The sequence below is a fragment of the Piliocolobus tephrosceles genome, chromosome 1 (assembly GCF_002776525.5).
Source record: "Piliocolobus tephrosceles isolate RC106 chromosome 1, ASM277652v3, whole genome shotgun sequence".
NCBI classification, from domain to species: domain Eukaryota; kingdom Metazoa; phylum Chordata; class Mammalia; order Primates; family Cercopithecidae; genus Piliocolobus; species Piliocolobus tephrosceles.
In genome coordinates, this window is record NC_045434.1 from 10,921,361 (window position 1) to 10,948,896 (window position 27,536).

At 37.4% G+C, this 27,536-nt stretch overlaps 1 protein-coding gene across 1 annotated transcript in view; it reads right to left on the reverse strand.

The window, feature by feature from the left end:
* The window catches only part of RYR2 (ryanodine receptor 2), a 557,611-nt gene that overhangs the window by 186,788 nt on the left and 343,287 nt on the right, over nt 1-27,536 (reverse strand). The window contains exons 39-49 of the mRNA XM_031934901.1: nt 25,591-25,696; nt 23,647-23,790; nt 21,418-21,691; nt 17,933-18,047; nt 16,254-16,386; nt 14,963-15,075; nt 11,426-11,561; nt 10,711-10,897; nt 8,970-9,075; nt 6,236-6,356; nt 1,129-1,298 (exon numbers count right to left, since the gene is read on the reverse strand). Of these exons, the coding sequence (XP_031790761.1) occupies nt 1,129-1,298; nt 6,236-6,356; nt 8,970-9,075; nt 10,711-10,897; nt 11,426-11,561; nt 14,963-15,075; nt 16,254-16,386; nt 17,933-18,047; nt 21,418-21,691; nt 23,647-23,790; nt 25,591-25,696 (1,605 nt within the window). The remainder of the gene's footprint in view (nt 1-1,128; nt 1,299-6,235; nt 6,357-8,969; nt 9,076-10,710; nt 10,898-11,425; nt 11,562-14,962; nt 15,076-16,253; nt 16,387-17,932; nt 18,048-21,417; nt 21,692-23,646; nt 23,791-25,590; nt 25,697-27,536) is intronic.

A 27,536-nucleotide genomic window follows, 5' to 3' on the forward strand; every position in this document is an offset into this window, starting at 1 on the left:
TTATATCTTTAAATGTGGGGTTCATATGATTTTTACCACTAAAAACAATCAACTATCAAGTGTTCATAAACAGATAAAAATGAATGAAATGACACCTATCTCCTCAAAAAGCTTAACAGGTTCAGATTCTATCATTAAATATCAATGGTAGGATCAACGTTAAGACGACGATAATATCACAGATGTGAGTATTTTCCTTTGCTAGGCAAAGAGAGGCGCTTATTCTCACAGTAGATCTCATACGCAAAAATTCTTTCTGGATTCTCTTTATGATTCATATTTATTCTTCTCATGTCTATCAGCACCAATAATCAAAGGATAACTGTATTACTATGTTATCATCCACACTATTCAGGTCTAGAATTTCATCTGAATATGCAAAATAAAGAAAAAAAGTTTTCATTTCAGTTTTGTGATTCTGCTCTCGTATATTTTGTGAAGGGGCTACTGTCAGCTCAAGTCCTGATGTACTTTGAAATCAAAAAAGCACATTGAACTGATAAAATTAATGAGCACATGAAAGTAGGTATTAAATGTGTATAGTAGTATAACTACTAAAACGACATTTAGAACTTCAGTTTATTCCACAGTGTTTCAAAGAGAAGAACATTTAAGCTGATAATGGCAGATTCGCCGTGTGGGTCACCCAATATACAGAACAGAATTCAATCCATTTGTACCTTAACAAACGAAGACACCAAGATGATAATGACTCAACAATATCCATTAAATCATCGTAATTCTTTAATTGCTTTTATTGAGAAGCATAAGTGTTTAGGCCAATTTGGAGGTTGATACTGAACAGAGGTTAACAGGAGTCACTGTGACCTCCCAAATTAGAGTTATGTGAACCTCTTATTGAATCCCATAGCACCTTATCAGAATTCTTATCATATTCTTTTTGGTCAGTGGGAAGTTTCCTGAGGTTGTCAGTTTATTCAGTGAATTCCTTGAGAACATAGCTTAGTTTTATTTTCGGTTTACCCATGGCTTACCTGAAAATATAACAGGTACTCAACAAACATTCATTGTCAATAAATTAATCAATGGATACATATATATATAAGAATATCATAAGGCACAGAATGAAGAGTCAAAAGAGGAGGAAGTCCACTGCTTCAATCTCACCGTATCTAAAGAAGCAGCCGCCCGGAGATCTGGCAGAAAGCCAACCTCAAGAAGATGGAGGAGGAAGTCTTGAACCTCAATTCCATAGACCCTGTCAAGGAATAAAACCATGGCTGCCTTGTGATCTGGGCAAAACCCCGCAGACATGTCAGGTTCCACCACATTCCCATCTAAAAGAGAGAAGTGAATTTTGGTGTCAATGGCTGTGCCATATATGGGATAGATTACAAATGGCTGCTTTCTAGACTTCTTACATTTTAAATAAACTTTTCAATGAAATGGTTTTCTGTTCTTCAACTACCCTCAAGCTATTACGGGAGTTTGCTGAGGAAATAAGGCAGTGCAATTTAAAGCCAAGGTCATTTAAGTGTTATATAGGCATCCACTTGTTAACTGCCTACAGGACACAAGACATGGCATTGTTAGATACTTAGGAGAAACAAACAGGCATCCAAAATCTACTTTCTAAAACTCCAAGTGAAATCCATGAAAAGTTATAATGTAAAGTGGGGATTTTCACTCTTTTCTAAGTGAGCCTGTTTTAAACATGAATAAAGCTCATCTACCCTTATGTGATAATCTTGGTATATTTCTCTTTTTATGCCTTAGAACAACAACAAAATGATGAAATAACACTCTAAAACCAGTATGGCTTTCATATGAAATATGTTTCATTAATCATAATAGCGTTTAACACATATTTAAGGGTCATATTGTTTTCTCTATCAACACTCGAAGCTTTATGCCTATATAGATTAGTGAATTCTTTACAGTAACTCCATAAGTTCCCTAACTGGGGACCACTAATAAGAGAAATCATGGGATTATGTGCCAATTTCAAATACTGAAGAATTGATTTACTTCCTGTTTGACCATATAATTATGCCAAACTGGTGCTGATCACACACCACGATTCTACAAATAATATCACAGAATTTTTCATATGGATACAACATCAAAGAAATAAGAACTCAGAGAAAGATGACACATGACCACAATCATCCTGAATAAACTGAAAGAATAAAATGACAACTTTTCTGTTTTCACTTACAGTCAATGAACAAATTTTATATGTGAATCATGAAAATAAACAATGTTCTAAAGGAAACTAGACGAAAGGATAATGCCTGGTAGTATTATAACAACACCTAATACAACTAATACATTCTTTTCCTTACATTTAAAAATAATAGTTCTGATGCGTTGTGCTGTTGTCAGGCACTGCACTAGGAACGTTCCTGACATGATCTTATGCAATTCCCACAACCCATCTGTGAGGCTGCTATTATGACTCTCACTCAACAGATCACAAAAACCAGCCTTTAGAGAAGTTAACTAGCTGGTCCAACGTCATACACCTAGTAATTAATGGAGTTGTATTTAAACCAACTAAAACTGGATTTAAAATCCAGTAATCCCAGCACTTTGGGAGGCCAAGACGGGCGGATCACGAGGTCAGGAGATCGAGACCATCCTGGCTAACACGGTGAAACCCCGTCTCAACTAAAGAATACAAAAAACTAGCCGGGCATGGTGGTGGGCACCTGTAGTCCCAGCTACTCGGGAGGCTGAGGCAGGAGAATGGCATAAACCCGGAAGGCGGAGCTTGCAGTGAGCTGAGATCTGGCCACTGCACTCCAGCCTGGGCGACAGAGCAAGACTCCATCTCAAAAAAAAAAAAAAACGAAAAAAAAAAAGCTGACTTCACCTTAGTGTTAAATCAGTATGCTCTGATTTTCAATTAAAAATCTATATAAAATTCAGTTTCAGTTCTCCTAAAAATCACATTCAAAAGGAATTTAAATGTACAGTATTCTATGATCTTAAAGTGTAGCTGTGCCTAGGGAAAAGGGGAGCAACCCACTGATCCTGCTCTATATGCTTTGCTTTTTAAACTCTTATCCAAGCAGACATTCGTTTTAATGAATGCCACAAATGCATCTGGCTCCAGACTCACGGATTGGCTCAAGTTGCTGTTTTATTTGCACCATCTCCTCAAACACACTGGAGACAATAAAGCAGCAGTTTCACCCTGCGGTGCCTGCTGTATACATCCATCCACAATTACCAGCAGTGCCTGCTGTATTCATCCACCTGCAATTACTGCCTCAGACAGGGCAGCCAAATCAGCCCGGGCCAAGAGCTGCAGGATTACGTGCTTGTTCTCAAGTTTTCTGAACCCCTTCTTCTTTGATTATTATTCTGAGGCATACTCTAGCTTGGAAATAAATATGATAAAAATGTCTGAGGAAGACCTTAGCTAATCCTGAGAAGAGAAAATATCATTCTTTAGAGACATATTTCACATACTAAATATAGAATGTATAATAACCATTATTACTGCTACTTGGTGATGCTTATAGACCAATTGAGTTGTCATTGAAAAAGAGAAAGAAAGATAGGTCTTTTAAGCTTTGCAGTGAATGCATAGCCACATAAAGTTAAATGCACAACTATGGTGACATAAAAACCGACAGGTTTCTGTCTACATTCTTCACAAAAGTAAAGCAGCAAAAAAAAAAAAAAAAAAAAAAAAAAATTTGAGATGGAGTCTCGCTCTGCTGCCCAGGCTGGAGCACAGTGGCATAACCGCCGCTCACTGCAATCTCCGCCTCCCAGGTTCAAGTGATTCTCCTGCCTCAGCCTCCTGAGTAGCTGGGACTACAGGTGTGTACCACCACACCCAGCTACAAAAAGAAGAGATTTAACAAATACTAATGGACTGTGTTACAAGTTAACTTTCATTGTGACTGTGAAACAAAATTCACAAACACACACACACAAACCACTGTGACTCCCGATGGAGACAACATACTGCAAATATGTGAAGAAAAATAACATATTAGAGCACAACTAACTAGTAAAGGAAAGAAAGCAATGTGAAAACTCTTGAAGGCTGCTAAAGGCAGATGACTGGGGGAAATGAGGAGGTACCTGGAAACTTTTGGGCCCATTCTGAAAAGGACACCTGGGCTCTCTTACAGTCTATGTTCTTGGTTCTTTGTTATTACTCAAATTACTACAAAATTTAATGCTTCCCTATTTCCTAATCTGTATGTCACTGGTACTATTATTATCTTTGTCCTGATGGTGTCTATTTTGTGGCTCAAAATATAGAATAAGGAAAATATATTTTCCTTAAGCAAATGAACATGAGTTAGAAGAGAGGTAGAGAGACAGCAGATGAAGATGAGCTACAGATGCACAAGGAAAAGAAACTGGCTCAAGTAGGGAAGCCAAAGGTGGGGAAAATTTTTAATTTCTAGCTTTGCCTAAAGCTATATAATGAGTGTTCGATTATTATGGTAGTTTTGTCACCTTGTAGATCTGGGTTTAAGGTTAGCATACACAAGACTTTACTTTCTCACAATCACGCCTGGCAAACAGGATGAGCTACCTTCAGATATATGGTGACCCCTTTCATTCTAGACTTGAGCTACTATAGCCCGACTTCTCTGGGAACATAATTAATGAAAGAAAATTATTATATACAGCATGCACTTCCTACCTGATTATGTTTTTTGTTTGTTTGTTTGAGACAGAGTTTCGCTCTATAGCCCAGGCTGGAAGGAAGTAGTGCAATCTCAGCCCACTGCAACCTCTCCACCATCCCAGGTTCAAGCGATTATCCCGCCTCAGCCTCCCGAGTAGCTGGGATTACAGGCACCCACCACCATGCCTGGCTAACTTTTGTATTTTTAGTAGAGACAGGGCTTTGCCATGTTGTCCAGGCTGGTCTCAAACTCCTGACCTCAGGTGATCCACTTACCTTGGCCTCCCAAAGTGCTAGGATTACAGGCGTGAGCCACCAAGCCCAGCCCCTGATTATGTTTTGTCCTACAATTAGAAGTCTTTCATGTAAGTGATTTATGTATAAATATTCAATAAAGTATTGAAAACTGAAAAAAAAACCTTCCATTTGAGAAAGTGAAAACAAAGTATATTTGGGATTTGACATTTATTTTAGTTGTCTTCAATAATTTCTTTAATCGTAAACAAATTTTTATCCTTACTCATGAAAAGAACACTTCTTTTTTGCCAGGAGCAGTGGCTCATGCCTGTAAACCCAGCACTTTGGGAGGCCAATGTGGGTGGATTGCGAGGTCAGGAGATTGAGACCATCCTAGCTAACATGGTGAAATCCAGTCTCTACTAAAAACACAAAAAATTAGCTCAGCGTGGTGGTGAGCACCTCTAGTCCCCGCCACTTGGGAGGCTGAGACAGGAGAATCGCTTGAACCTGGAAGGTGGAAATTGCAGTGAGCGGAGATTGCACCACTGCACTCCAGCCTGGGCGACAGAGTGAGACTCCATCTAAAAAATAAAAAACAAAAACAAAAACAAACAAGCAAACAAAACACTCTTTTTAACAGATGGGACTTTAAAATCTCTAAGTCAAAAGCTATCATCATTGTTTTTAATAGAAAAGCATTACAAGAAAGTGACAATGAAAACTACGAAAACGCATGAACTAAGGAACTGAGGTCAAGAAAGAAGAGCATGCGACCAATGATAGAAGGCATGACATGAGACAGTGGAGGTGGTGCATATTTCCGCTTTTCTGGAAGCTGTCTGAAATGTCATATAAAAGAGAATTAAAATCTCAAAGCAAACACAGCTTTAAAAATAATGGAGAAAAGGCCGGGTGTGGTGGCTCCCGCCTGTAATCCCAGCACTTTGGGAGGCCGAGGCGGGCGGATCACGAGGTCAGGAGATCCAGACCGTCTTGGCGAACATGGTGAAACCCCATCTCTACTAAAAATACAAAAAATTAGCCAGGTGTGGTGGCAGGTGCCTGTAGTCCCAGCTACTGAAGAGGCTGAAGCAGGAGAATTGCTTGAACCCAGGAGGCGGAGCTTGCAGTGAGTCGAGATCGCACCACTGCACTCCAGCCTGGGCTACAGAGCGAGACTCCATCTCAAAAAAAAAAAGGAAAAAAATTATAAAATATATACTTTATAGCTTTTTTATAAAAAGAAATTTAAGTAGTATAGACATAATTTAGGAAGCGGAGAGGTTGGGATGTTGAGTACGGAAAACATCATTTAGAACATGATGTCATCCAACATCCTACTGAATTAGGATGTCCTACTGAAGTTGGCCTTACCTTTGGCTATTGTTGGCATCTGAAAAGCGATGCTGATAACGCCCACCAAATCTCCCAAGGGAATTAGGGATCTCAAAATAGACCTAATTCTGATGGCTTCTCCCTTACCAGCATGAATCAACTATACAGGAGGAAAAACAAAAAAGAAAACATTAGAACAACTTTGTGATATCAATGTTACAATTCTGTCCAGGAAATCTGAAGTATGGGAATCCAAGTCCAAAATAATTTTCTGATCAGTATACGTATAAAGTTATGCCTCTCTCAGAATTAGTCTCTGGCTTACCTGTGGATATTTACTTGCTCACACAGTTTTCATTGACTTCAGCATACACCAAATTATTTATACTATGGTCTAGGCCAGTTGGTTCATCCATTAGGACAACAGTTTTTATCCTTTTGGGGACTGTTAAGATATATTGAGAATCTGACGTGTTTACAAAAGTTTACTTTCCAAAATTACACGTAAATACCTATCAATAACATGAGTAATAATACAAACAAAATTATCATTAGACTGAACATATACTAATATTTATGATGGAATTAGCTTCTTTCTTGCTTTGTGCTAAGAAATGAATTGCATATCCATCGGTCTTTGACCCTGATTTCTCCCAAGGCTGGATTTATAATGTGGAGGAAATGATGAACATAAATCCCAACAGTTTTTTTAGACTGACATGAAGTACCCAGGATGACTGTAGATGAAGATACAATCAAGAATCTCAGCAAGTCTTCAGGACAGACTCGGCTTGCAGAGCCGGGATGTGCATCTGTTTACCTCATTACAGGGTGTGAAACGCAAGCACAATTTCTGGCACATAGAAGGCCTCAAATAATAGTTGTGAAGATGCATAAATTTCAGAAATGTCAAAGTTGGTCCCTTATTACTTCACTTAGTTTTTCCCCCATTAATAGAACAGAATGAAAACTTCTATTTATTAGTATACTTTCTCTTTGTTTCGCTGACGTGTTTTTCTGAGATGGGAAAAAGAACAAATATTGTGAGCAAGTTTTTTTTGTTGTTGTTGTTGTCAGTAATCACCTCCAGCATAGAAATTTTTAATAGTCTCTGTTTCCATTTACTAAGATGAAAAAATCTTACTAGTGGCAAAGTTTAAATTTTTATAAAAATCAGACTCCAGTTTTCTAACATTCTAACATTTCTCTATCCTGTGATTCCTCTCTGTTCACAAGAAAAGAGTACATCAAGGAAGTTTTAACCTCTGGGTATGAAAGACCTAAACTACACAAAGAAACCCACCAAAACCAGAAGAAATATAGATAATAAGGGTAGAGAGAAAGGTGCTTTGTAAGAAAGCCCTGGCTTCTTGCTCATCCCACTTTAGAAATATCCTTACAGTTCTAACTACCCCAGCACCAATCAATGTGCTTCAAACTCTCAAACTCTGGGTTTATTTCCCTTTAGGAGATCTGGAAATGAATGTTTTGGGCCCTGGGCCAGGATTTTTTTTTTTTTTATTTTTATTTTTTATGAATCTAGTAGAATAATACAGAATCAACCACAATAAAATAAAGACAAAATATCAGAATGTATTACAGAGTAAAAGTATTATTCCATGAAACTTTAATTTCATTTGGGTCAAAAAGTTTCAGAAAACACTAATCTAGGCTGGGTACACTGGCTCATAGCTGTAAGCCCAGCACTTTGGGAGGCCGAGGCGGTTGGATCACTTGAGGTTAGGAGTTCTAGGCCAGCCTGGCCAAGATGGTAAAACCCCGTCTCTGCTAAAAATACAAAAATCAGTTGAGTATGGTGGCGGGTGCCTATAGTCCTAAAAAATCACTTGAACCGGCCGGGCGCGGTGGCTCAAGCCTGTAATCCCAGCACTTTGGGAGGCCGAGACGGGTGGATCACCAAGTCAGGAGATCGAGACCATCCTGGCTAACATGGTGAAACCCCGTCTCTACTAAAAAATACAAAACACTAGCCGGGCGAGGTGGCGGGCGCCTGCAGTCCCAGCTACTCGGGAGGCTGAGGCAGGAGAATGGCGTAAACCCGGGAGGCGGAGCTTGCAGTGAGCTGAGATCCGGCCACTGCACTCCAGCCCGGGCGACAGAGCGAGACTCCGTCTCAAAAAAAAAAAAAAAAAAAAAAAAAAAAAAAAAATCACTTGAACCTGGGAGGCGGAGATTGCAGTGAGCTGAGACCATGCCACTGCACTCCAGCCTGGGAGACAGAGCAAGACCTTGTCTCAATATAAAAAAAAAAAAGGAAAGCAAGAAAGCAAGAAAGAGAGAAAGAAAGAAAACACTAATTTATATGGTCTAAATAGCTCTTAATATCCACCCCCTACACTTTCCCCCTCACTTTCCCCTAAAACAATGGCAAACACATAGAGCTAAATACACAAAAGAAAATAACTTTTGGTAGGAGCAGTTGCTTTCTGCATGCACTATAACAGAAGAGGAAATTGCATAGAGAAAATATGTTCTTTTCTTCTTAAAATGTGGGAGGCTGTATGAGTTTCAGAGATATATGAGTAACTTAAGTACTCTATTAATGACTTGCACTGAAATCCCATTACTAATTTTTACAACCAACAAGACATTTCCAACTAAACAAACACTTGTTCAGCAATTAGACTGCAGCTATTATTTTTAATGGAGCATGAAGATTATTGGTTTTGGATGCTATTATGCTCTTTGCCAGCTATAGATGTCTTAATATAGAGAAATCAGGATTGCCGCTCCTGAACCCCCAGGAACTCACATGCATCTCTGGTGCACAGCGTCCCAAGAGGTCAATCAAAGCTGCATAGAAGGTCATGATCGCGTTCCCCATGTGGATAGTGTCATCTTCCTCCTCCTCTGTATCACTTCCATGAATGTTTCAAAAGAAAGAGAAAGCAAATGAGATAACTGACATTTCATGTTTATTACATATCTCTCCAAGGAAAGGGACTACTAGGTAACCCATTATTCTTCTGATACATTTCATATATGGTATAAATGGAGAGCTTGACGTTTTTAAGGGAAAATAACAACTGGTTAAAGATCAAACTTGAGATTCTAACACCAATAACACATCTGTGGAAATTTTAGTATTAAGATTTCTTTGAAGGGAAAAGGAGGAATTGCTCATTTGATAGGTTCTTTTCCTTTCTAGTGGTAGTGTATTAACAAAGAAAATAACTGATAGAAGGATGTGTGAGCTTGGACTATTTCTATAAATGGCACACATGTAGAGAAAGGGTGACCAAGATGTCATATAAGGTCACTTGTAAGGCATCCAGTACAGTGCTTTGCCCAAAGTACTTTATATATGTTATTGCACTTGCTCACCTACCTCTGTACCAGCTACTCAACCTCCTGCAACCCCTGCCAAAGAATCCAACATATCTCCCTCCCCATCTCCATAGGGAAAATCTAATTACATGTTCTCTTGCTGATGAGAGCCAAATCTGGACGGCCCTGGAGGCTCACATCCTTCCTCCTTGGTAACTCAGCAGACAGCTGTCCCCACTGAATATAGCAGTCTGCAGAGTGACAGTGAGCCCTCAAATGACAGCCTCATTCCTGGGCATGCAAGGCTGTCCGTGAGGCCCTCAGGTCTACCCTTGCTAGTGTGGTCCTGGGCCAGAGGTGTCTGGATACATTTTCTACTACCGGGAGAACCTAAGAGCTCCCTAGTTCCTTCATGGCCAATTGATAAGCATGTCGCATGGTATGTGCGTGTGTGTGGTGGGGAATGCTCATTCTTGCTCTGGGAGTGCTCCCAGTCTGCAAATCTGGCTATGGCGTACATGGAACATCTATGCCCAGTTTACATGTAAAAGACAAAGGAATTTGCAGAATTGCATTCACTCTGTCGTTTCTTTGTTTAGAAATGTGCCTCAATAAAGCCCTATGTTATATCTTTACCAGAGGCACTAGCAGTGTAGATGCATGACCCCTCGCTGGAGGACATTCACCTACACAAATAAGCATCACACTTGGATTTACTTATGTCGATTACTGGAATCTAGTGTCAACAATGTATAGCTACAGATAAATGTAAGATAGTGACTGCTTCCCGTATCTGTCTCCTATACCTCAACCAAGCATTACGTTCCTCAGAATGACACCTTTTCTTGATTTTACCACTATACCCGTTTAGCCAAGTCCCCCTTTTATTTGAGAAAGGTCTCTTTCTAATCATAAAATCTCCTTCTAACTACCTTCCCACTAAACTCTAGTCCAAGCTCCCCTGGGAAAATTCATAAGACGCATCTCCTACAACCTAGATTTCCCTCAGCTAAATCGACACCATCTTCTTCAGCTCTCTTTGTTCATTTGACCTATTCCGGCATCAAATTCCATTCATTCTTCCGAATCTAAGACATTATGTTTTCAAAGGGAGAAATCTTCAGCACCACAAGTTATATTACAATTCATAGGATGCAGAATATATTTTGTAAAATTTCACATCAAGTAGTATGGATCACTCGTGAGGGTGTGTATATTAGACCTACAGTGTTTTACTGGATCCGCTATTTGGTGAGGGACCATCTCGAGAAGGATCCTCGGCGATTTTGATGGCTTCTTCCATTGCTGCAAGAAGCCCATTCCCACCTTCTCCTCTCAAAGCAGGACCAAAACACTCAGGCCTCCGAATGAGCAATCTCACCACGACATTTGCATTCTCCTCCACACTCTCCCCTAAAGTAGAATGGGGAAGATAAGTAAACAAATATGATCATATGGAAGTTCTGAACAAAAAAATGTTCTACTAATCATTTCCTATGCATAATAATAACTAAAATCCAACAATATACTGATAGAGCCAAAATGTAACCCAAATTACTAGCTTTGGGTATACAAGACACAGTAAATTTCTTTTCTTGCCTTACAAATTTTCAGAGTAAAGTCTTATGGAGGCATAAACTATTGATTCTCACTACCTTGTTATTATGATAGAATGATGTCATAATCCAAACTATTATTGGAATTCAAAATAAAAAATTTATGAGAACTTATGTGCTTAAAAATTTAATTTAAATAAGGAAAGAAGTATATAAACAAATATTGTATTATAAGTGGTTACTGTGATAAAACCCTATCGATTATAAAATATGTGATTTCTTTACTAATACTTCATGAAAGTGCTGAGATGAATCCTTATTATATATACACGTCTCTATGCAGTTTTAATAATAACCCCAAAGACCTCAAGAAAACGAGTCCTACCATTGCAGAAGACAGCAAATCTGAGAAAGTCAAGATATCTCTCTCCTTCAACTGGATTCCACCCAATGTCTGGATAACCCTTAGACACCAGCATCTGGCAACTTTGCAGTCCACAACCAGCCAAGTAACGAACTACCTGCAAACAACATGATTAACCAAGAGTTATCCCTTGGAGGAAAAGTCATTAGATGCTTACATTGGATACAATAAATGACATCCTCAAAGGATGCTTTTAAACAAATGCATTTTTGCAAGTTCTTTTTGCTATCATGATAATATACTTCAACTCCCTTTAGTAAAACCTTAGACTTCAGAAATATTTAAATATCGTCATAAAGTGGCATCATAATAAACATATTTACGATCCTACCATAAGCTTTGGTTTTTTTAAGCTTTCTCTAAGCAGACATTCATTTTAATGAATGCCACAAATGCATGTGCCTGGGGCTCACGACTCATGGATTGGCTCCAGTTGCTGTTTTACTTGCACCATCTCCTTAAACACATTGGAGACAATAAAGCAGCAGCCTCACCCCACGGTGCCTGCTGTTTTCATCCGCCCACAATTACCCACAGTGCCTGCTGTATACATCCACCCGCAATTACCTGCAGTGCCTGCTGTATATATCCACCCACAATTACTGTCTCAGACAGGGCAACCAAGTCTGTCTGAGTGGGGTAAGAGCTGCAGGATTATGTGTAAAACTATGAAAGAAAAATATTTCTGAATTTTATAGTATTTACTTTGAGACCCTTACCTATCAAAGTCATAAACTGCAAACATGTCTAATGACCTCTGGTGCAATGTAAAAACTGAATCCACCCACAATATGAAAAGATCTATCTGAGATGCAAAGGTATTTTAAAGATATAAATTGTTTCCAAAATGATATATCAATTTAATGGGGAAGCAGGTGTGAGAAAATACATAGAGAGAGCAAAACCCAAGAGTACAGTCCAATATCCTTGGTTCAAATCAGATGTGCAGCATTTACCAAACACCTCATTTTGAGCAAGTTACTTTTACTTTTTTAGCCAAGGTTTCAATGTCCAGGACATTTTTGATAAGACAACCCATTTTTCAGTATTGATGCAATGAGCACATAAAATATTTTTGCCTGGCCTTTCCTCTTAAAATATTTCTGTTTTATAGGAATGTTGGTCCTCTACAATATTTCATAAGAAATTCAATTTTAAAAGAAATCCCTAGAGAAGTCATTATCAATGGAAGGAAGACTGTTAGAGGAGCAACTTGTCAAGCAAATTGAGTTATATCCAGCTCATGTTAAATCAGTTTCAAAAATAAATAAGTAATAGAGCTAAAAATGTTTTATATCAACTATAGCGAAGCAAGAGAACCAATGTACAATAAAATCATCTACTTGAAGTAGAAATTCAACGAGCTTTGAAAGATGTTGTCATCTGTGAAAACACACCATAATCAAGATGCAGAACACTGCCGTCACTCCTCAGAGCTCCCTTGGCCCTCTGCAGTCCCTTTCTCCCCACACACCTAGTCCCAGACGATCTGTTTTCTCTCATTACAATTTATCTTGCATTTTCCAGAACACGTGTACATGCAACAATGCAGCACGTATCTTTCTGTGGCTGGCTTCTTTCACTCAGCATATGATTTTGGGATTCATTCACATTGTAGCACATGCCAGTTCTTCATTCTTTTTTATTGTGGGATGACATTTCACCATATATGGATATATCACAGTGTTATTTATCAGCTAATACATTGATGATCGGTATTCAAGTTGTTTGTGGTTTTTGGCTATGATGAATAAAACTGTTATAAACATTCACGCCCAAGTCTTTGTGTGGACATATATTTTCCTTTCTACTGGGTAAATTCTTAGCAGTGGAAATCCTAGGTGTATAGTCTATGGTAGGTTTATGTTTAATTTGTTAAGGGACTGCCAAACTGCTTTCCACACTGGCTGTACCATTACTCATCATGACAGAAGTAGAAGAGACTTCTAGCTGCTCCTTGTCCTTCTCAGCATTTGGTATTACCAACCTCATTAGCATTAGCCATTTTAATGAGTGTGTAGATTAAAAGATTTTAAGTACGATATGGGGGAAACATGTCCTGAGGTGCCTCAGAGATGCAAGACTTCATGATCCTGGACTGGTACGTCAGGAGGATTTGGGGAAGAGTTTCACTCTTTCATGTCTTCAACAGCCATGCACTAAGTGTCTACCCAGTGCTGACGCTGTTCTCTAAAGTGGGGACAAAGCAGTTAACAGTAGAGGAAAAACCACTCTCACCTCCCTGGCTTGACACTATAGTAGGAGATGAATTTTTAAAAATACATAACTACATAGAATTTGATTAAATATATTAATAATTAAAAAATAAGTTTATATAAATATAAATAAAAGTATACATTTGTATATAAATATAAATAAAACAAAAGTATATATTTGTGTATATAATACACAAATATTTACATCTCCAGTGGTTGAAAATAAAGCAGTAGAGGAAACAGGAAGAGTTTAAGGAAGTGGAGAAAAGGTTTCAATTTTACATAGCATGGATATGGAAGAGCTGATCAAGAGGGTGACTTTAGAGCATTGACTGAAAGAATGCCTACAAAGAGCCATGATGGTATCTTGGGTAAGGATGTTGCAGATGGTTGGACTAGCAGGTGGCAAAGACCCTGAGGCTGTGCTCAGCTGGCGTGTTCCAGCTACAGCAAGGGGACAAGTGTGGCTGAAGCAAAGAAGAGAGTGCAGGAGACCTGTAGGAGATGAAATCAGGCTGGTATGTAGGATCAGATGATGTAGGAGCTATTGTATCATCTTTGGTTTTTACTGGGAGTGAGATAGAAAGCCTTTGGGGAGTACTGGATGGAAGATTGGCATGATCTTTTTAAGAGGGTCACTTTGGCTGATAAGGAAAGAACAGATTCCAGGGGAGCAAGGAAAAAAAATCAGGTGACTACTTGGAATGCTATTGCAACTACAATACAGGGAAAGTTTCTCTAAATGCTGGTATACACACATGTGGCTTAATATCCTTAGAGTGCATGGCTTTACTATATCGCTGATGCTTTGTGCTGGAATAAAGTATATGTGATATAAAATGTACATATGAGATGTCAAAATAGCCTTTTTAAAAACTGAAGTGTATGATTAAGTCAAAAGTGGAAGCAGATATCATGAAAAGACAAAAACACATAAGAATACAGACACAGAACGTTGCTTTTCGTTCCATAGAAAAATGTTTGTGATCAGAAAAAACTCATTTTTTCAAATGTATTATTCTTCATAACTTCTAACTACAATATAATCTGTAGTAGAATTATATACAATGTAATATATAACATTATATAGTGTGCAATGTAAATTATACTTTAATTCTAATATCACTAGAACATATTGTGTTGGTGCAAAATTAATTGTGGTTTTGGCCATACTGTCACACTGCAAAACCACAATGACTTCTGCACCAACCTTAGTTATATTTAAAATATTGAGAAAGAACTATGGAAAAGCATAATTCAGACAAACACACAGGGTAGGAACATTGCTGACCTTTTCCAGATCCGGCTCACGCAGAGCTAATGCTAGTTCATTATTATCCATCACCGAAGCTGCAGCCACATCCAGTGGTGTTGAACCTCTCATAGCTGGGGAGGCTGTTAATTCAAATGAGGATGAAATATAACCTGGATTGTGCTGTATCTATAAACTCCATATAAAAATACCCTACCTCTTAAAATTTAATTTCTAAACACCATCTACAGTGTATTAATCTATAACGATTTAAAGTTTAATTTTTAAGTATTTTTAATTGACAAAAATTGTATATATTGTGTACATGTTTTTAAATATATGTACACTTTATGGAATGACTCAGTTGAGCTAGTTAACATATGTATTACCTCACATACTCTTTTGTTTTTTGCGGTGAAAACACTCAAAATCTACTCTGGCAGTGATTTTCAAGAATATTATACATTAACTACAGTCACCATGCTGTATAATAGTTTTTGAACTTATTCCTTCTATCTAACTGAAATTTTGTATCCTTGAACATCTCCCCAACGACTCTTCCCCAAACCTGGTAACCTCATTCTACTCTCTGTTTCTATGAGTTCGACTTTGATTTTAGAGCCCACATGAAAGTAAGATCATGCAGTATTTGTATTTCTACACATAGCTTATTTCATGTAATGTAATATCCTCCAGATTCATCCATGTTGTGGAAAATGACAGGCTTTCCCTCTCGTTTTTAAGGCCAAATGGCGTTCCATTGTGAATAAATACCACATTTTTCCTATCCATTCATCCACTGATAAACACATAGGTTGATTCCGTATCTCAGCTATTGTGAATAATGCTGCAATGACCATGGAAGTACACGTATCTCTTTGACATACTGATTATTCACTGCTTTTGGATATATATATCCAGAAGTAAAACTGTTTGATCATATGGTAGTTCTATTTTTAATTTTTTGAGGAATCTCCTTAATGTTTTCTAAAATGGCTGTAGTAATTTACATTCCCACCAACATGTATAAGGGTTCCCTTTTCTCCACACCCTCGCCAACACTTATTATGTTCTGTCTTTTCAATAACAGACATTCTAACAGGTGTGAGGTGATAGCTCACTGTGGTTTCAGTTTGCACTGTGCTGATGATGAGTGATAGTGAGCATTTTTTCATATACCTACTGGCAAACTGTATGACCTCTTTGGTGAAATGTCTATTCAGGTCCATTGCCCATTTTTTAACCAAACGTTTTTGCTTTTTAAATGTAATATGTATATTATTTTTTGACCTTAAAGATGAAATAAAAGTCATTTACTTACCAAGACCAACACTGCTGTTTTCCAGTAAATAACTGAGATGGTCAAACATAGCTTTTTGATTCTGCCTACTTATACGACAGAAGTAACAGAGAAAACGGCAACAGTTGGCCACCATCTTGGGAAAGGTGATTTCCTACAGAAAAAGCATGCCATTAGCTGCTGAAAGCAAATGATCTTTATAAAATTGAATTCAGATGTTGAGGTCTCAATCACATCCTCAATCCCCGTGTGTTCATGTGTGGGCCAAACTTCAGATACTGAAGATCTTCAAATGTGCAGCAGACTATGACTCGCCTCATCCCTGAGTCAGTGAAAATCAAGCCTGGCACTAATTCAGAAACTTCATTAACATCAATGGGTTAGATCAGAAATTGATTTATTACCCTATTCTCAAAGGTGAAAGGCAGATTCCTTTGTGATGCCTCACTACCACTATCAGCTGTGCTTCCACGGGCGAAGGTTGCAGTAAGCCAAGATCGCACCACTGCACTCCAGCCTAGGCCATAGAGCAAGACTCCATCTCAAGATGGCCGGGCGCAGTGGCTCAAGCCTGTAATCCCAGCACTTTGGGAGGCCGAGACGGGTGGATCACAAGGTCAGGAGATCGAGACCATCCTGGCTAACACTGTGAAACCCCGTCTCTACTAAAAAATACAAAAAACTAGCCGGGGGAGGTGGCGGCACCTGTAGTCCCAGCTACTCGGGAGGCTGAGGCAGGAGAATGGCGTGAACCCGGGAGGTGGAGCTTGCAGTGAGCTGAGATCCGGCCACTGCACTCCAGCCTGGGCGACAGAGCGAGACTCCGTATCAAAAAAAAAAAAAAAAAAAGAAAAAGAAAAAAAAGTTCACTTTAGAATTCTACAACAAATACATCCAAGAGTATTACCATCAAATCTCAATCTGGATTGGAAATTAAGTGAAACCAACCAATGTCGGTATCATGGAGGACGGCTGAGTCTGAAGAACATGCTTGTGCCATGTACTGGTAACATGATGGGAACTGACTTACAATTCAAAATTTTAAAATAAATTAATACATAGAGTAATTTTTATGTTTCTAAGTTTCTAAATATCCCCTAAATGAGACACTTCAGTTTCTAAATATCCCCTAAAGGAGAATAATTTAGAAGGCCAAAAATTACACAGCATAAGACAGGAAATTTTTTAACAAAATCAAGTAAAAAAAAAAAAAAAAAACTAACAGTACGTTCAACTCTCTAAGGTGTGTTTTTTTTTTTTTCAAAAAGTATTCTTTAAAAACAGTCACCCTAAGAGGATTTAAGAAATTCTCGTTAAGAACCTGCAATCTGGGCCAGGTGTGGTGGCTCAGGCTTGTAATCCCAGCACTATGGGAGGCCAAGGCGGGCAGATCATGAGGTCAGGAGATCGAGGCCATCCTGGCTAACACGGTGAAACCCGGTCTCTACTAAAAATACAAAAAATTGCTGGGCATGGTGGCGGGCGCCTGTAGTCCCAGCTACTCGGGAGGCTGAGGCAGGAGAATGGCGGGAACCGGGAGGCAGAGCTTGCAGTGAGCCTAGATCGGGCCACTGCACTCCAGCCTGGGCTCTGTCTCAAAAAAAAAAAAAAAAAAAAAAAAAAAAGAATCTGCTATCTATATACTCCAGGAGATGATACTAAATAGCACTAAATAGCATCTCAGGAATCAAAGACTTTACCTTGGACTCTCCACCTCCAAGGACGTTCACCATGACCTCCATCACAGTCTCATGCATCCCCAGTGCCCTCATGAGATTAGGGTGCTGGTAAAACACCTTGTTATTCATAATATCCCTAGAAACAACAACGGACATGTGGGGTAAAGCTCAGAGCAACATTTAAATAGTTAACCAAGTTTCTCATAAATCTTTTAGAAATACTTTATGCAAGCTGAAAAGTAAAAGCAATCACAGTATTTAATAAGCCACAAAAGTTAATGTAATTGAATTTTCCTAAAAAATACTGATAATTTACCAAAACTGGTTGACAAATGTCTATTCTTTTTAATCGTAATAAACATAGTAAATATGTAAACAGTTAAAATGAAATATATTTTGGACACATCATTCCTAATTTTATGGATATCCAACCATGCATGTGTCCAACCTTCTTTTATATAAAAATATGAATTAGTGTTATACCATGTTTACATAAATATTCTTCATATATAAGTATCTCTGCTTTTCATATATATGCTATTGTTAGTACTACATTCAGTATTTGTATATATAATTACAATAGTATTATTTCTTTTTAAGTTCATATTATCATTCTGACAAATAGTTAAAAGGATTTAAATTCTCCAAGAGAAACTGAGTATACATGAAGTCCAGGTACAAGTAATCTAACTCATTAAAATGGACATCCAGTTTCAAGAAACAGTATTAGGTGATACCTAAAATGTCTCATATTATCATTACTGAATTACATATTCTTGTAATATGTGTGTCAAGGTATTCCTAAGGGTCATAATGTTCAGGAGAAAGTATCATTTACTGCAAATAAAGAGCTCTGTTGATTTCTATTTTAACATAGATCAAATCAATGCCAAGAGTCTTTTCTATAAAACATTTTCTTGTCAGATCTACAGCAAGAATATAACATACAGCCTACAAGAAAACTGAAACTTCTCTTCAAATTAGTTTCCTTTAGTTGAATTATTCACTTATTCATTTAGTCATATGCAAAACTTTAGTTACTCTGGCTATATCAAGAAAGTGGGATAGTATGATTTTTGTGTGTATATATGTGTATATATGTGTGTGTGTGTGTATATATATATGTGTGTGTGTGTGTGTGTGTGTGTATATATATATATATATATTTTTTTTTTTTTTCCGAGATGGAGTCTCGCTCAGTTGCCCAGTCTGGAGTGCAGTGGCGCCATCTCGGCTCACTGCAAGCTCTGCCTCCCGGGTTCACGCCATTCTCCTGCCTCAGCCTCCCAAGTAGCTGGGACTACAGGCATCCACCACTATGTCCGGCTAATTTTTTTGTATTTTTAGCAGAGACGGGGTTTCATCGTGTTAGCCAGGATGGTCTTGATCTCCTGACCTTGTGATCCGCCCATCTTGGCCTCCCAAAGTGCTGGGATTACAGGCCTGAGCCACCGCGCCCGATCGTATATATTATTTTTAATGAAGAGGGTTTTTAGATGGCATAGGTCAGAAAAGCTACTTGGTGCCCGAGTCTAATATGGGTCTGACTTATTTCATGCCAGAACAAACTAAGGTAAACAAAGGCAGCTTTTTCCTTTTTATTATCTCATTCATTCAAATCTTTGAATGAAGTAACTTGATTTTAAAATCTCATTTGCTTTTAGTTTTAGGTAAATTAACCAGCAGTCAGGCTGTCATTTACTAAGAATCTCTCTTGTGTTAAATATTTTGAATACCATGAAAAGAAGCATTTTGCTTTTTGAGTTTTATCACTACTGAATGATTTACTTTGTAATGGCACATATTACTGTTGTGTGTTAAGAAAGAATGTGATCTCCATATCCTGGAAGGTTTTCTTTGTCATTTGGTTAATTAAGATAACTTCTTATGAGAGGCTTCCTCGGGTTAGATTTAAATATTAGTACTCAAATAAGACCTATCTATGCTTATTCACTTATAAAGACTATAATATTTGCTTTTCTCAATTGGCTTTTTTGCTTTCCCTTTCTGTCCCATTAGTACGTTTATTTTTAGTGTGCAACAATTACCATGAATTTTTAATAGAACCTTTCACTCCATTTTTATAATTTTAAATACTTAATAGGTCCATGAGCAATACGCAATATTGTTTTCTGAGTTAAATGTATAGAAATGATATGAAACAATCTGTATCATTATACACTTGTTTTCTTCCCTCAGGATTATATCTGAGTTCTGTCAAAAAAAAAAAAAACACAACAAAACAAAACAAAAAAAAACCTTGTATTCTATTTTATTCATTTTTTTCAAAGAATTAACTCTAAGTTTCTTTGATCAATTTTATTGTTTCTTTTGGTCTATTTTATTCATGCAGCAGTTACCTTTATTATCTCCTCTTAATCCTGATATCTGTGTAACTACATTAGCTTTTTTTTCTGCTAAATATTTGTCTTCTCATCACTGTTTAACATCCTATCTTCCAGAGTTCTACATTCTTATGTTTAGGTATTGTTCCTAATGAATATCATAGAGCTTTACATAATTTTTATCTTTGTTATGATTTTGATTCCATCTTATTTTTTCTTTATTTTTAATTATTTTAAAAAATATTTTAGATATTTAGGGGGTGCATATGCAGATTTCTTAAATGCATATATTGTGTCATGGAGGAGTCTGGGTTTTTAGTGCAATACAAAAAAAAAAGCCTGGGCTTCGGCTGTACCATTACCTGAGTAGTGAACACGACTCAACAGGTAATTTTTCCATCTTACTTTCAAATCTCCAAACTACACAAGCTTATTATTAATGATTGCTTAGATATATACGTGTATAAATCAGTAGTATACTCAATACAACTTATTGCATCCCATTCTTTTTCTCTAAATTCTGTTTTCTTCTCCCTAATGTATATATTAACAGGTAGCATAAAAATTTTAGAAGGTCTTCCAATGAGGGTCTGTAAGTAAATATTCTGAAATATATTTGTTTTATCCTCACTCTTGAATATAGGACATTAACCTTAACCCCCAAATCCACATGAAATGCAAGCTCATGATGCTGAATTCTCAGAAAAGTTGTTCCTCGTACCCCTTCTTTTTCCAAGGCCCAGTAGATAAAGACAAGCTTCCTTATCATTTCCTGCTCATATTTCCCAGTACCCACTTTGGATTTCAATGTGATTTTTAATTTCTTTTTTCAATGTGTTAAATGCCACATAGACCTATGGATCAATGTGTTTTTATTGTCCTATGCTTTTATATATTATTGTACATTACTATGAGACTTTAAAAAAAAAAAACACTGAAAGATATTGGCTGTGTGCCACACTGTGAAATTAGTCTTGTTTCATCACTGAGCAATTTTCTAACTTAGCTTTTGTTTCTATCTCTAGAAAAACAATTTAATATAATGATCATATAATCCAGACAATACATTTTTTATCAATGTAGCTACTGTATTACTATAGGGATAAAAATTAGAAAGAAAACATTTATAAGACAAAGGGTTGTAGTCGTTAAATCATTTACCCTAATCCACGAATCATAAGCTTCTCTTCTTCTTTGCCCATTCTCACACTCAGCAGGGACCGAATCTGACCAAGGGACGCCAGCAGGTTGATGGTGTCCTCCACAGACACACCATTTATCGTGTAGGTCTTTGGCAGCGCCCGAACAAGACCCCCAATGCCATCATACTGCCGATGGAGCAACACAAACATGGCCCTCACCAGCTCGGGGTCTTCAATGACAGACTCCTGAGCCCATCGGACCATGGTCTCAGAGATCAGCTGCTGCAGAGTGGCTGCGAGGTCATTATGGATAATTTTTAAAAGAAAAATAAGAGAGGACAAATCAGCTGGACATTTTAAGTCCATATCCTGTACCCCCAAATTGGCATTTCTATTTGTATCAGACTTGAAAAGGCTCTAGATATTCTTTGAAGAAAATAACCTTCATTGGATGATACATATTTCAATACAGATCAGTTACAATCATGCGAGGATAAAACAATATACAAACCTTTCTTTAAAAATCATTCTTATAATTAAATAAGCTATAGTTACATCACTTTTTCAAAATTACTATTGGCAATTCATATGTAATTGAAGGTATGGTAATTAATATAAGGTGTCCTACTACTTTTATTTGTTTTGTTCTATTATTTTCTTCCCAGAAGGCCTGACATAATTTATCCCTATAAAGTTCAGTCATGGACATTCAGAAAGTATCTGTTTATCCAATTGTCTCCTCAGTTGAGTCATCTGCACTAGTGACTACATATAATTATGTTTTCACCTAAAGTTGTATCCATATTTGTCATTTAAAATGTCTTCAAAAGGATTTGATTGTGAATTTATGTTAAAGTGAAAAGTTACTACATACATAGAAAATTACTTTGCAATGTAACATGAAACAGTAAATTTAAAAGCAATAGAAATGTCCAAATCTTTTCAAATAAACAGCAAAATTACCAAAATTAAGTGGGGTGACCAATTTGTGCACGATGAGGCACTTAATCCTAGCATTAATATGCTGACCGGTTTTCAAAATAGGCTGTTTTACTTTCATCTAGAAATTATTTAAGCAAAAACAAAAACGACCATTTTTAACCAAATACAAAATGCAAATAAAATGCCAATATAATCCCCTATATCTCAAAACCACACTGTCATTTTAATCACTCAAGATTATAAACTTCATAATAATAGAAAGTGATTCATAAGAAACGTTGAACTCTGGCCACGCACAGTGGCTCACGCCTGTAATCCCAGCACTTTGGGAAGCCGAGGTGGGTGGACTGCTTGAGACCAGGAGTTCAACACCAGCCTGGCCAACATGGTAAAACTCAGTCTCTACTAAAAATGTAGAAATTAGGTGTCTTGGTGCATGCCTATAATCCCAGCTACTTAGGAGACTGAGACAGGCAGGCGGAGGTTGCAGTAAGCCGAGAAGGCGCCACTGCACTCCAGCCTGGGTGATGGAGCGAGACTGTATGGAACTCTGATTTTAAAGAAAACTTGACTCAAATTTGTGACTGTGACATTGAAAAATAAATTTAGAAGTAACTGTATGAATAAAGGTTTTCTGTTGTAAGTTAGTAAGAAAAAAAAAGTGCTGTAAAAATTTTCATAAGTTTATTTTTTTTTTATTTCAGGGAAAGCTATTAAGAAACCATTGCTGCATCTTAAAATCAATGTAGTCGTAGAAGAGAAGTAAAAAGTAGGCTGGCTAGATCCCTCAGACCTACTCAGAGTGCTGTGCCCGAGGAACTCAGAGCCTAAGGGTGCTTGTTTGGTTGTAAGGAGTAGCAGCCATTATTCTTAAATAGCATATGGATCAACCAGAAATGTATAACAGTTTAGGAAATATTTCAGAACCAAGATATAAGGACAATATCCGTTTAAATTTAATTTGATGCAATAATATCTGAAAATCAACCTCATATTTAGATATGAAGGCTAAATTACCATACTTCCTTTTAACTTTCTCTTCATAATCTCTGACAAAATACCTAAATTTCTAGTTCTCTATGGAGACTATCCATCCTTATCATGCTGCTACCTCTCAGTCTGTTGCTAGACACATAGACTGACGCTGCTGTCTATTGCTGGGAGCTACGGGCATCTACTTAAGTCTGATTCTTGGAAGTTGCAAACTCAATTATCTCACTGGCTCATTTAGTATAACATTCGTTTAAAGGATGAGTTAAGTGTTAGCCATTGGGTCATTTTGCCAGTGCCCTCTTAGACTGCTTACAGGACTTTTTGGAGTCACTCTCAACTGGTTTTTCTGCTTGCTTCTTCTTCAGGTATGTCACCTTTTCTACCAGGGATAGCAGACGCCCTCTAATCGTTAAATCACTGTTTCCATCCAGAGACCCATCTTCATCCAGCTCAATTCCTAGTATAAAAAAACAGAGAGTCAGAAAAAAAAAAATTTAAAAAATACACTTGGGCAAATAATTCTAAGGCTTTGCAATTTCTTTCATGCACAACTTAGAGCAACGTCAAAAACGTCTGACATTAAGTTAAGCAATCTTGCTTACCAGCCCTCGTAAATAACATTCACTTGTCAGCCTCTTTTCTTCCTCTCTCTTTTTGTTCTATTCCTGTGGGCTCAGGGCTACCACCCAGAACAAAATATAACACTGAGCAGAGACCAGAAAGACTCTCTTAGGGGCAAAGCTCAGTCCTGCTATTTTGGCTGACCCCTGGTCATCTCGGACTTCAGATACTGCCTGCCTAGACTTACAGTCCAGCCCTGCCTAAACCACTGCCCTGGGACTTTAATTCTCCTCTCTTGCCTCCAAAAATTTTAGCAGTATTTTGGTTAGTTGAGAAACAGAGAGAACAGGCATAATTAGGTACCCTAAACCAGGGAATGCTTTATATCTGAAGCAATAATTCTAAAGTTTTAGGGATACTAGAAATACAGGGATACATGTAGGAAAAAAAAAATATATATATATATATATATACAGACACACACACACACATTTCTATAAGGGATACTTGTAGAACTATATATATATACACACACACACATACATATACACACACGTAGTATAATTTTCTGGGAGTCATTTAGTGGTACTTCATTCATAAACCAAATTAATATGCAAAGTGGTGTTTCTATTATCTTCATTAAAATAAGATAACCAAAGGTTAAACCAGTGATATGATTTTCATCTATAACTTTAAAAACAGCTGGTTCATTTTCTTTCATTGAATCATCAGACCTCATCTACACCACTGCATAAAGGAATAAAAACACACACACACATCCAGAATCCCTAATCGATTCCACTTTTAAAGTTTTTAGAATAAAAGGAGGGGAGACTTCCCTTAACAGATCTGGATTACTGACACACAACTCAGTGTAGGGTTTCCATAGGCATTCACTAGTTTCAAAAGATATAGTCTAAATTTTCCAGAAAGTACTCCCTCAACTGCTTTAAATACAACTGTTTTTGATCAAATTTCTTTCTTAAAAAAGAAAAGAAAAGAGCAGTTTCATTGAGGTTACTATAAACAAAACTGTACATGTTTTATCTATGCAACATGAGCTTGGACATATGCGTGGGCTTGGACATATGCATGAGCTTGGACATACGCATCCATCTGTGAAACCATCACCACCAGGAACAGACATAAATCCATCACCTCTAAGTTTCTTAGTGCTTCTTTGTTTTTCTTTTGGGGCGGGGAGTTTGTTTGTTTGTTGTTGTTTTAAGAATACTTAACATGACATCTACCCTCTTAACAGAATTTTAAGTGCACAATACAGTACTGTGAACTAGAATCACCCTGTTGTGCTGTGGATCTCCAGAATTCATTCATCTTGTATAACTGAAACTTTGTACCCATTGACTAAACCAACCTTAACGTCCCTGCCACAGGCGCCTGGCTACATGTCCCCCTTCCCATTTCCTGCCACTAATGGAAAGAGGAAAAAGAGAGAAAGAATTTTGGTCATGTTCTGTTCAGTTTAACTGCCTCTTTGATTTCTCTGTCCCTCAGGACTCCCCTCACAGGGACAGTTATTTTGCCATTTTGCCATAATAATAAATGTTTTTATATAACCTTCTAACAGGTACTGTGTGTATTCATGAACGTATTTGCACGTACGCTTAATTTTGTCTCAGGATATATGGATTAAAAACACACAATTAATAAGAGTTTTTAATTAAAAAGACCTTACCACAATGGGTCATCAAATCTTCATGGAAATCCAATAGTTGGTCACGAATTTCTTCTGGACACGGACATTCACTTTTGTCATCCTTAAAATTGAGAAGCATATTGATCTGAAAGTTTGAAAAACAAGAAAGAGGAAGAAGGAGAAAGAAAAGAAAGGTGAATTCAAGAATGCACAGCAGGGCTGGGTGGAGTGGCTCACGCCGGTAATCCCAGCACTTTGGGAGGCTGAGGCGGGCAGATCACGAGGTCAGGAGTTCAAGACCAGCCTGGCCAACATGGTGAAAAACCATCTCTACTAAAAATACAAAAATTAATTGGGTGTGGTGGTGCACCCCTGTAGTCCCAGCTACTTAGGAGGCGGAGGCAGGAGAATTGCTTGAACCTGGGAAGTGGAGGTTGCAGTGAGCCAAGATCATGCCACTACACTCCAGCCTGGGTGACAGAGTGAGACTTTGTCTCAAAAAAAAAAAAAAAATGGCACAGCAACTACCATAAAAGCAAAAATGCTCTGATTGTTCATAAATTATTCCTCCACAGGTGTCCATCACACAATCCAACCAGTACTGCAGAATAAATCAAATCATTCATAGCTTGACAAGCTGCAAAATAGTTATATAATCTTTCTTCCTCTTTCTCAATTCCACAATATGTTAGACTCTTGTACACTATAAGAATTCTTAACTAAGAGATCTAAAGGCTATTTTTAAAAAGTGTTGTATTATGCTTATCCTAAATTTCCATTATTTTCTAGCTAACATCTCTACTTTATAGAACATTTATTGAATATTTAAAACAATTCTTTTTGAGAAGAACACAGACACAAAGAAGGAAAAATATAATTGAAAAGTAACATTGGTTTGAGTATCCCTTATCTGAAATGCTTGGGCCCAGAAGTGTTTCAGATATAGGATTTTTTTTTTTCAGAGTTTGGAATACAGTCATCCTTTAGAATCCACAGAGAATTGGTTCCAGGACCCTCCATAGAGACAAAAAGCCACAGATGATCAAGTCTCTTATATGAAATGGCACAGAAACTGCATATAACCTATGTATACCCTCTCACGTATTTTAAATTATCTCTAAATTACTTATAATACCTAATACAGTGCTGACACATCACTTCATTTAAGTGGATTACACGTAGTACTGGGTGTACAGCAAATTCAAGTTTTGTGTTTTGGAACTTTGTGGAATTTTTTTTGAATATTTTCAATATACAGTTGGTTGAATCCACAGATGCAGAATCCACAGAGAGGACCAGCTCCATTTGCATACAAATGTGGTATTTTGAGGATAGAACCCAAGTCTAAAAATGAAATTCACCTGTGTTTCATACACACCTTACACACATAGCCTGAAGGAAATTTTATAAAATATTTTTAATAACTTTCTGCATGAAATAAACTTTCTACTAAGTATTGACATGTGGAATTTTCCACTTCTGGTATCATGTCAGTGCTCCAAATGTTTTGGATTTTGGAGTATTCTGGGTTTTGAATTTTCATATTAGGTACGGTTAATCTTTATAAGAGATAACTACGCTGCTGCTAACATTAATGGTTCAGTTAAACTGTGGGAAACTTTCTTCCATTTATGTTTGAACAATAATATTAAATTTATAAATTCAGAGAAAAAAGATGCTTTCCCATAATTTTTCTTTAAGAAACTATTTTAGATTTTCCTTTTGGCATTTATGTGATTTTTTTCCCCTAAACATTTATTTTGATATAATTACAGATTTATATGCTATTGTAAGAAATAATACAGAGAGACTTCAAGTACCCTTTATGCAGCTTCCCCAATGGTAACACTCTGCAAAACTGTAGTACAACATCATAACCAGGATAGCAACTTTAGTGCAGTCAAAAGAGAGGATAATTCCTTTATCTCAAAGATCCCTCCTGTTACCTTTTCATGACCACACCCATATCCCTCTGTCCGCCCCTC